Raw genomic sequence first — 12,500 nt, 5'->3', positions numbered from 1 at the left:
TGAGAGAGAGAGAGAGAGAGAGAGAGAGAGAGAGAGAGAGAGAGAGAGTATTCTGGCATTAGTGAACTACAAACCCGTAGTCGTGAGCGATTGATCGTCCATTCGATCCGAAACCTTGAATATTTCATAACATCACCGAGTCGACATTTCTGGCGGTCTCGAGTTAATGCCGATCGCCCGGCGACAATTTAAGTCTGATGACTGTGGTTGTCATGGCGACGGATTTTAAACAGTTAAACTGTTCGCTGTTTTTTTTTTTTTTTTTTTTTTTTTATTCGGATGTGGAATAGTTTTATAAGGAGAAAAATGGATTCCATTTCAGAACGAGTCCGCTGGTATTTTGGATGTCATAACGCAGGCTATAGTGATAATTGCAGTTTGAAGATTAATATTATCATTAGAGTACAAACCTACACAAACAAACACATATAAGCATGTATATATACAACTTGTCCCTGATGTGTCATAATCTTTGAAGACAAACACACACGCACACATACATACATACATACATACACATACACACACACACACACACACACACACATATATATATATATATATATATATATGTGTGTGTGTGTGTGTATATATATAATCTCAAGCAAACTAAAATGGAATTTTGAGTGGTCTTTTTTATATGAATTTGTCACAATTATACATAAGGTACTGCTTATTCTCTTGAAAGAGTTTTATTCCAACTATGACCAGATTGTGGAAGGATCTACCAAATCAGGCAGCTGAGTCAGTGGAACTTCAGAATTTCAAATTCTTTGTATATTCTTTTCTGTTAAGTAGGTTGAAATAAATCGTCTTATAGCTTATATATGACTGTTCTATTTTAACGTTCTTACTGATCTTGAAATATCTGATATTTTTCATTAATGACTTATTTGTTTTTGCCATTCTTTTATTTGTATTCCTCGCTGCGTTACTTTCCTTGCAGGAGACCATGTGCTTGTAGCATTCTGCATCACAAGCAGGGTTGTAGTTAATAATAATAACAATAATAATAATAATAATAATAATAATAATAATAATAATAATAATAATAATAATAATAACAATAATAATAATAATAACAACATTAATATACATATATATATATATATATATATATATATATCCATATATATATGTATATATATATATATATATATATATATATAATGTATATATCTGATTGTGGTTAAACTCGTTGCACACAAAACTCCCTAAATTAGACAATTCATACAATTACAAGTGTAACAAATGCTGATATATATTTACAAACAAACATAAAAATATATACGATATATAAATACAGATAATAAAATAAAACCCCAAAAAATACTAATCACGAAATAGATTACATAAATAAACACATTAGTCGGCGATCTTCTCCTACAAGTCGTTATGGAGCCAACAGAATTAACATATTAATCTTTTTCTCGGGGACTATAAAATATCTTTCTACTGTCTGGCTTCCTCAACGTAAACATCCAATTCCCCTTTGGAGAATAAGCTTCAAATTTTGGAACCCTTACCAGGTCCTGTTAATTCTTAAGTTTCCTTTTTAGCTTCTGTTGTGATGTAGAGAGAACTAACTTTTTTAGCCTCAACATAACGGACCTTGAAGTAGCCAAGAGATATTTGAAAGCAATCCCAGCGTAGGTTTAACGTTTAATGGCCGCTCATGAATAGCAGAAGCAAGGGACAGTGACATTGCCCTAGCAAGCAGGACAATGCCCTACACTACAGGCTGACCATATATATCATATGATCAGCGCCTAAGGACCCTCTCCACCCAAGGTAGGACCAGGGAGGGACAGGCAATTGCTGTTGTTTACTCAGCAGATAGGCTCCCCCACATCCCCCATCCTTAGCTCACAAGGATGGAAAGGTTGCAGACACTAAAGGAAGTAACTAGACTCGAACACCCCCCCCCCCCCCCCCCGTCTAGCGATCACCAGACAGAGACATTACCACGCATTTCTTTAGAAATCCGTTGTGCCTCTTTCCACATGGAAAGAAAAGTCGCTTGTGGTGGGTTACATACATCCCAAAAAAATTTATGAAATCCATAAGGTTATTGCCCGTAGGGTGTGGGGATACCTTAACATGATGAAAGGGTTTGGAATCGGCATCATCAGCAAAGCTGTACTAGTCAGGGCCACCCAAACTAGGTTGGTTTCCTGTGAGCGATCATACAAAAGCCTCTCAGTTCTAGTCAGGGCCACCACCCACACTATATTGGTTTCATGTGAGCGATCAGACGAAAATCTCTCGCCTTCACCAATCCGCAGTGGCCAGCAGGGTGATGAAAACTGACCAAACCCCAGACATGGATAAAGACATGCCTCAGGTCTTTGTTCTCCAGTAGACTAGAAATGGATGAATTTGTTGTGCAAATATAGTAAATATTTAGTTTTATTTTCGATTCTATTTAAGGTTGTGAGTGTTTTTTATACAAATTACATAACACCGAATACATTTGACCGATACAAAAAATAAATTTATATTAAAATCAAATGAAATGCTATATTCACATACAACCACCCCTCAACCCACATACACACTCGCACGCACTCCCATATATATATATATATATATATATATATATATATATATATATATATATACACACATATATATATCTATATATATACATATATATATATATATATCTATCTATATATCTATCTATCTATCTATCTATCTATCTATATATATATATATATATATATATATTAAAAGCGATTGCCTTAGTGGTGCTAATGTGTTCCCTACATTGCCGCCTCTAAGGCAATCGCCTTTAACGTAATTTGCATTAAGAGGGAGGGTGTCCAAAGATATATATATATATATATATATATATATACACCTTAAATGCATAGCTACAACAGGACGAGTAAACACAGAATACTGACCTTCATAGACCCAGTCAGGGACACCATTATATATGACGCCAGGGATGCCAGTATTGGTGATCCGATGCACGCTCTGTTCGGTGACCGTTTTCTTGTAGAGGATGTTGTAGTGGTCATCCACCATGACGATGCCAGATCTCACGGGTGTCCACTGGGCCAAGATAAGGGAAGGGTGACCTCGATTCTCAGGGGTCGGGGTCAGAGGAAAGTGGTGCCTGCCGAAGAAGAGAATGTTTTAGTCTACATGTTACGGATGTGAATATGAAGTACACTGTTAAAAATTTGTATTAAAAAAAAAAACAGTAAATGTCCGGCAACATTTATTCCAGGATTTTTACCGTTTTAAAAACGTACATATTGACGTAACAGAGTGATATTACGGTCATCTTCCCCTAAAAGATAACAAAGTAAGGTAAAATAACGGTCGCGTGTATTTTATTGAAATACGGCTGAGAAAAGTATATTTTTACTTATAATTTCCTATTAAAATTAAGAGTTTATTTTTAAACAGTGTATCTTTGTTATCTTAGTTCTTTTGCGTTTTGGTTTCGATGTGAAATAATAAAATTACTCGTTTTTGTATATGCCTTTGTATTTTGAGTTGCAGGAACATTATATATATATATATATATATATATAGATAGATATATATATACACATACATACATATATATACATACGTATATATATATATATATATATATGTGTGTATATATATATATATATATATTGAATATTCTCTTCATTTTCTCATAATTATATTAATTCATGAAGGGAATTATTTTGAAGAATATTAATTTAATACAGAGACATCATAATGATGAAGAGTATCCTGGCGTAGGCAAATTTTGCATATTGCGTAGGGGCATTATAAGGAAGCGTGAAATTAAACATTATTGCACGGTAACTACAAAACAGCTCTTGAGAGAGAGAGAGAGAGAGAGAGAGAGAGAGAGAGAGAGAGAGACTGATTTTATGCGAGATAAATTATACTGATAGAGAGAGAGAGAGAGAGAGAGAGAGAGAGAGAGAGAGAGAGAGAGACCGATTTTATGCGATAAATTATACTGATTGAGAGAGAGAGAGAGAGAGAGAGAGAGAGAGAGAGAGAGAGACTAAATTTTATGCGAGATAAATTACACTGATAGAGAGAGAGAGAGAGAGAGAGAGAGAGAGAGAGAGAGAGAGTTAAATCATACTGATTGTTTGAATCAGCAGCACATTTCTATCGCCGGACAGAGCATGTCGATACCTTATCTCTAAAAAAAACCAAGCTTTCGATGAATATGACTTTAGAAATGCTATTCATTTGTTTCATGATTATAACCTAATAACAAATATATAAGGGATCCATCTCATAGAATACTAAGAACCAAATGTTGAAAGCATTTCCCAAATAACTGCCATTTCTAACTTGTATCGCTAAAATATTTCTGCCTCGCAATTTGTTGGATACGAGTTCGAGACCCGCTCAAGCTCGATAGTTTCTATTAATGCATGGAACCTCACTGTCATTGAGAGCTAGGGACGAGTGGCTTGGGAGAGCCTATACTCTACCTGCTTAACTATTAACAGTCATTGCCTGGCCCTCCCTGGACCTGGTGTGGCAGAGGGAGCATGAGCGTTGATCAGATGTATATTTGGATAGTTTCTAAGACATTGTCCTCTCTCTTGCCTCTGCCATTCATGAGCGACCTTTAAACACCGTGGCATGCAAGAAGCAGTTTGGCCTATCGTTGATCTGAGATGGGAGACAGCCATTGACTAATTTCTTAATTCCTCTAGCTTGTTAATAATACATAAACCTTGTCTTCTTACTATAAAAAAATCATCCATTGTTTTGCTGAATCTTGCACAATATGACGAACCGCAAAAAGAAAAACACATAATTCATAAGCCTTGAAAATAAAAAATCTTGTCAATCATAAGGAACAGCTTTCTTTTAAATATCTTTTAATTGCAACTAAGAATTCTCTAACAATACAACCTACAAATAGATTCCAACGCTCGTTGAAAAGAAATGGATCTTACGTTACTGAGAGATTTCTTTGATTTAATAGTTGAAGTAATGCTTTAAATATCTATGGGAACATTATTTATAAAAAAAAAATTATAGCATCTCTTTCCTTCTAAACTGTATAGGATCTGGCCAACTGTGGGACTATAAGAAAAAAAGTTTCTCGCGTCTGTTGATAAGGTAACTAAGGGAAAAAGTCCGGATCATTCTTCGCTCTTACTGAAAAAACCACAGTAAGAAAGAGACAACGCATTTCTTTTCTTCTTAATATAATGACGTGATGCATTATTGGAAGTACTTGATGTCACGTAGCATATATGGCAAATAACACCTCATACGTTCTTTAGTGATAATAATTAAAAATGCTGACAGAGGGATATCAATCAAGACTGATGAAAGTAAATCTCGATTCGGTATAGTAATATTGGAATGACATCTAGCTAGACTTGAGAAAGTCTTGGTATTTCTTGTAAATCTACGATAAAAAAAATTCGGGAATGCTTGGCATTTCTTGTAAATATACAATAAATTAATCTTAAAAAATTCAAATTTATCGAAAAAAAATAAAATACGTTTTATAAAGGCGACAAATAAATGTAAATTCATCGCTACTTATAAATACATATAGGAAAGTCAAGTTAAGCTTGCTAGACAACACTGGAATGTAGTTTAACATGGATGCCACATGTCTCAAAATCACTTAAAGCATTAGTAATGTCTGCAATTAGATCCTCAAAATTTTACACAATATTGCCTCTAAATTACAAGCAACTGGTTAAACATTCGATCTAAAATATACTGGAAAATTCAATGTTCTTTTTTTTTTTTATTAAACTACTACTACTACTCTACTACTCCGGTGGTATTTAGGCCACATTTTGACACATGACCGCTAGTGATAGGATTCTCCACTCTTCTCTAATCTGTGCCTGATGGAACCATTCATTTGGGTTTCCCCCAGAGATTCTTACATCCTCCTCCAAGCATCTTTTCCAATCTTTTCTTGGCCGTCCTACAGGTCTTCTTCCAGCAACTTCAGCCAAGAATATCCTTTTTGGAGCTCTATCCTCATCCATACGAGCCATATGTCCTGCCCATTGGAGTCTTCTTGATCTAATTACATTACATATATTTGGTTGGTTTGCACTATTTCCTATCTCTCTATTATGTCGTCTTCTCCATCCATTTATTTCTTGTTAATAGATGGGCCCCTCTATTCTTCTCAGAATCCCATTCTCAAATATTTCAATTTTTTTCTCTAATGTTTTTGTTAGAGACCATGTCTCGCATCCATATATCAAAACTGGTCTGATAACTGTGTTATATATTCTCAATTTTGTTTTACAGGATATTGATCGTCGTTTAAAAAGGTCTGTAAGGCTGAAATAACATCTGTTGGCTGCTCCAATCCTTGCTGTAACTTCTTTATCCATTCCAGCGTTCTGCGACATAATAGTACCCAGATATTTAAAGGCCTCTACTGTCTAAATTCTGATGCCTGCAAGATCTACATTTCCTTGTAATTGCGGTGTTCTTGCTACTTCCATGATTTTAGTTTTTCCTTCATTTATCTCTAGTCCCACCTGGCAAGCCATTATTTTGAACTGTGTTGTTAGGTTCTCCACCACCCTGAGGTTGACCCCTATGATATCCATGTCATCAGCATAGCCTAAGCAGTTGACCCTTACGTTATTTTTTTTATTAAACACGAAAAATAAATCTTAAAAAGTAAAAACGTATAATCTGGAAAATATAACGAATCTGGAAATAAAAATTTCCAGAACCAAAGAAAGTTCAGTTACATCACAAAAAAAATAAAGATACCTCGCATTAAACACGTAAATTAATCTTAAAAAGTTAAATCTTATAATTTGGAAAATATATCGAATCTGGAAATACAAATTTCAAGGACACAAGAAAGTTCAGTCACACACAAAAAAAAAAAAAAAAAAAAAAAAATTTGAAAAATAAAAAAGAAATACCTCGACAAGTAAGAAACTAGATGTCTGGTTTTTTTCTTTTATTGTCTCAATGAAAGAATGGTAGACGCTGGGCTGCACGGTGGGGTCTAAATGGACTAGAAGACCTCCATCTGTTTTATAGGAGCTAGGCTCAGGATACAGTCGTTAACTCTTCTCCCTTGTGTGCGTGTGTGTGGTTAGTAAGTATTGTATTGTCTCTGTGTTTATTCTCAGTGTATTGTATATTGTATCGTTCATTGCTTGAGGGTACACCCAGGCACACTATTCTATCTTATATCTCTTCCTATGATTTTTTTTTTAAGTTCTTTTAATTCATATATGAAAGATATATTTTAATATTGGTACTGTTACTGTTCTTCAAATATCTTATTTCAATTGCTTATTACTTCTCTTGTAGTTTGTGTATTTCCTTGTTTCCTTTCCTTTCATGACAACGACAACAAAAACAGCAGCAGCAACAACAACAACAACTTTAACAACAACAACAACAACAACAATAATAATAATAATAATAATAATAATAATAAAGTGCTTTTATTTTCCTGAAAATTGTCTTTCTTGTGTATTGCGTATGATAATATATAGTTTTTGGCGTTGACTTTGAGGAAATAGTTTGATTTGTGAGTTTTATTTCAGGATACTGTAATATTTGTGTTGCTCTTTCAGCCAAATCTATTCTTTTGCCTTCGAGGTACAATTTTCTGATTTATTCTAAGAATAGAATTCTAATAAACAGTCATTGAAGCGCTGTTTACCAATTTCCTCAGATTATTGCAAGTGCAAATTCAACCAATTCCTGTGTATTGAAAGTGCCAATTTAACCAATTTCCTATGTGCATTGCAAGTGCCAATTCAAATAATCTCCTCAGTTTATTGCATGTGTTAATTCACACAATATCCTCAGTTTATTGCAAGTGTTAAACAATCTCCTCAGTTTATTGCAAGTGTTAATTCAAACAATCTCCTCAGTTTATTGCAAGTGCCAATTCAACCAAAATTTTCAATTTATTGCAAGTGTCAATTCAAACAATCTTCTCATATTATTGAAAGTGTTAATTCAAACAATTTCCTCGCTTTACTGTAAGTGCCAATTCAACCAATTTCCTTAGTCTATTGCAGGTGCCAAATCAACCTATTTCCTTAGTGTATGCAAGTGCCAATTCAAACAATTTCCTCTGTTTGTTGCAGGCGTCAATTCAAGCAAATTCCTAAGTTTATTGCAAGTGACAATTCAAACAATTTCTTGTTTATTGCAGGTGCCAAAACAACCTACTTCCTCAGTGCATTGCAATTGTTAATTCAATAATTTTTCTCAGTTTATTGCAGGTGCAAATTCAACCTATTTCCGCAATTTAATGCAGGTGCCAATATAACCAATTTCCTCTGTGTATCACAGGTGCCAAATCAACCAATTTTTTTAGTTTAATCCACGTGCCAATTTAACCAATAACCTTAGTGTATTGCAGGTGCCAAATCAACCAATTTTGTTGGTTTAATCCACGTGCCAATTTAACCAATAACCTTAGTGTATTGCAGGTGCCAAATCAACCAATTTCCTCAGTGTATTGCAAGGGCCTATTCAAATAATTTCCTCAGTTTATTTCAAATGCCAATTCAAACAATTTTCTGTTTAGCGCACGTGCTAATTTAACCAATTTCCTCAGTGTATTGCAAGGGCCAATTGAACCAATTTCCTCAGTGTATTGCAAGGGCCAATTGAACCAATTTCCTCAGTTTATTGCAAGTGTCACACGCTGGTATACAACTCCATACCTTGGAGAATCAGAACACCAAACGTAACCACAGTTGCAACACGCTTAATGAGACCGGTGTAAGCAACAATGAGAAATATTAAACATTGAAAATATTGGCATTGAATTGTATCCATTGAATTTGCATCATAAGGTCATGCGCTGGGTCATGGAAGGCCATTCACCAGGGCCGAGGTAATGCTGCAAATTGCATTAGGTAATGCCTACAGTACACAATATAAGGTGCACTGACGATACTATAACTTTACAGGTGGAGCATATTAGATAATACAATCCGCATTGCTCTAAATTTAAAAAAAAATTAAGATTTTCATTTTTTTTTTGTTCAGTAGTCAACAAACAAAGTTAAACAAAGCTGTTTTTTTTTTTCTTTTTACAAAAAAAAAAAAAAAGTGCTGACAAATATTCTTTTGGCTTAATTCGGTGACAAACGTTTCCCACACACACCGGAATTGACTACATTAAGCTTTATGTCTATATTAATATAATCTAGATTCCTACCGATTGTTCAAAGTTTTGCAATATTTGGGTTCTTCGGGAACCGCTACTTTGATAAACGCATACATACACACTTATAAATATCTGCATATGTGACAGACATACGAACACACGCACACACACATATATATACATATATATATGCACACATACATACTCACATACACAATAACGTCAATAACAACAAATGGCCTACAGCCCTTTCTAGTTTACTACAAGACAAAGGCCTCAGTAATTTCAATCCATATCTGGAATTTGGCCAGTTTTAACCACTACGGTGGCCAGTGCGGATTGGTGATGGAGGGAGATTTTCGTCTGATCGCTTAAAGCAAACTAACATATGTGGATGTGTGTGTGTGTGTGTGTGTGTGTGTGTATATATATATATATATATAATATATATATATATATATACATATATACATATATATATATTATTATTATTATTATTATTATTATTATTATCATTACTTGCGAAGCAACAACCCTAGTTGGAAAAATAAGATGCTATAAGCCTAGCGGCCCCAACAGGGAAAATAGCTGTGAGGAAAGGAAACAAGGAAAAATAAAATACTTTAAGAACAGTAACATTTAAATATTTCCTATATAGACTATGAAAACTTTGACAAAACAAGGGGAAGAGAAATGAGATAGATAGAATAATGTGCTCGAGTGTACCCTCAAGCAAGAGAACTCTAACCCAAGACAGTGGAAGGCCATGGCACAGAGGCTATGGCACTAACCAAGACTAGAGAACAATGGTTTGATTTTGGAGTGTCCTTCTCCAAGAAGAGCTGCTTACTATAGCTAAAGAGTCTTCTACCCTTACCAAGAGGAAAGTAGCCACTGGACTATTACAGTGCAGTAGTTAACCCCTTGAATGAAGAAGAATTGTTTGGTAATCTCAGTGTTGTCAGGTGTATGAGAACAGAGGAGAATCTGTAAAGAATAGGCCAGACTATTCGGTGTGTGTGTAGGCAAAGGGAAAGTGAACCGTAACTAGAGAGAGGGATCCAATGTAATACTGTCTGGCCATTCAAAAGACCCAATAACTCTCTAGCGGTAGTATATATTCCTAAAAGACATACCAAATAACAGAAAGGAGTGGAAGTACATGTCCGATGCTTGGTCCTACAGTGTACTAATTACGGCTAATGATGACAATTATCTATTATCATTAAAACTAGAATAATCAGCCATATTGGATGATATATATTTATATATATATATGTATATATATATATATACATATATATATATATATATATATATATATATATATATATATATATATATATATATATATATATATATATATATATACATACACACACACTACACATACATATGTATGTATATATATATATATATATATATATATCAAGTGCATTAAAATAGAATTCCAGTTCTGTGACCTCAATTCTTCGATCATTTTGTTTCACTGCAGCATTTGAGGTTCATACAAAGAAACTCCGTCTCCTTAATGGCAGTACAAACACGACAGCAAAGAGGACAATTAAAGAAAAATCCACAGCTTTGATTACACGTATGTGGGGGAGTTCGTGTATCCAGTAATGGCACAGTAGTGGGGATATATATATATATATATATATATATATATATATATATATATATATATATATATATATATATATATTTATATATGAGTATATATGTACATATATATATACATATATATATGTATATATATATATATATATATATATATATATATATATATATGTAAGTGTGTGTATATATGAATATATACACACAAATATAGATATGTATATATATACAGTATATATATATACAGTATATCTATCTATCTATATATATATAATATAATATATATATATATATATATATATATATATATATATATATATATGTGTGTGTGTGTGTGTGTATATACATACGTAAATAAAATGTCAATTCTATAACAACTTACTTAAATATACACATATAAAACTAACTACTGCTTTAACAATCACAAACATGATTTAGACATTTCTAAACCACCGTGCCTTATATGATTATACAGTATAAACAAACACCATTTTCGGATTATAACCAAAACACAAACTTCACAAACTAATTATGAGCTTATATAAATACTTATGCTATTACAAGAATTCTACACACATTTAATTGCATGATTATAAACACACAAAAAATTACCATTATAAAAATTAGGAAAACATACGCAACTGCTTTTCAAGTTTCGCAGACACGCAGGACTACTTTTCGGATTAAATCTTGCGTACATACGCATGACCACAATCTCTAATTTTAGCTTTACCCAAGGCTGAACTTCAAATAGGATTTTTTTTTCCTGCTAGAGATGACACACCTGTGATTAGTGGATAACGGATTGACTTGCAAATTGCAAACTGTTCGTACAGGGGCAAAGGGTCTAGTGGACCGGACCTCGTCTTGTTGCTAATAATGAATGATTCTCTCTCTCTATCTCTCTCTCACTCTCTCTCTCTCTCTCTCTCTCTCTCTCTCTCTCTCTCTCTCTCTCTCTCTCTCTCTCTCTACGAGCGGACTTCTTATTATTAGACTGAATATTACGAAATAATTTTCTGTGCATGTAGGCATACGCACATCTAAAATATTTATACGTGAAAGCGTATACTACATATATGAGCACTTTAGTCAATAGGTCATTATTATTCTGGACATCCAAAGTATGCCATTGCATCGGTAGATCGATGTATAAATAAATTACTATGAACTTAATCGATATATAGCAGACCTTATGTCTAGATTACGCTTCGGTCATAGACAAACAATTCTATGGTTCAATACTTCTGCTTTAGTTTGCTGTCGTATCCATGTTGCTCTTTTCTGTCTTAATGTTGTTCCCATCATCATTCTTTCCATAGCTCTTTGAGTTATAACTAGCTTATGTTCTGAGGCTTTAGTAAGGCTCTAAGTTTCTGATGCATAAGCTAAAACTGGTAGGACAATATCATTAAATACTTTTCTTTTTAGAGAAAGTGACAATTTACTTTTCATAATCTCATTTTGTTTACCAAATACTCTCCATTCCATGCTCATCCTTCTTATAATTTCGGTCTCGTGTCCCGGGGAAACACTTACTGTCTGTCCTAAGTACGTATATTCATTAACAATTTCTTAGAGGTTTGTTAATAAACCTTATGTGTAGTCTCCGCATTTTCATTGAACATATCTCATTTTACTCATATTCATTTTTAGTCCTACATTTCTCCTTTCTCTATTCAAATATTCTACTATCTATTGTGATTCCTCCCATGTGTTTATTGAATTATAGGTGGAATTACATTACACACAT

At 33.7% G+C, this 12,500-nt stretch overlaps 1 protein-coding gene across 1 annotated transcript in view; it reads right to left on the bottom strand.

The window, feature by feature from the left end:
* The window catches only part of Dpp10 (Dipeptidyl peptidase 10), a 140,587-nt gene that overhangs the window by 35,111 nt on the left and 92,976 nt on the right, over positions 1 to 12,500 (bottom strand). The window contains exon 4 of the mRNA XM_068363217.1: positions 2,910 to 3,124. Coding sequence (XP_068219318.1) covers positions 2,910 to 3,124 — 215 coding nt within the window. The remainder of the gene's footprint in view (positions 1 to 2,909; positions 3,125 to 12,500) is intronic.

The sequence above is a fragment of the Palaemon carinicauda genome, chromosome 39 (assembly GCF_036898095.1).
Source record: "Palaemon carinicauda isolate YSFRI2023 chromosome 39, ASM3689809v2, whole genome shotgun sequence".
NCBI classification, from domain to species: Eukaryota; Metazoa; Arthropoda; class Malacostraca; order Decapoda; family Palaemonidae; genus Palaemon; species Palaemon carinicauda.
The sequence above is the reverse complement of the archived record's forward strand: the minus strand, read 5'-3'. Positions and strand labels throughout refer to the sequence as shown.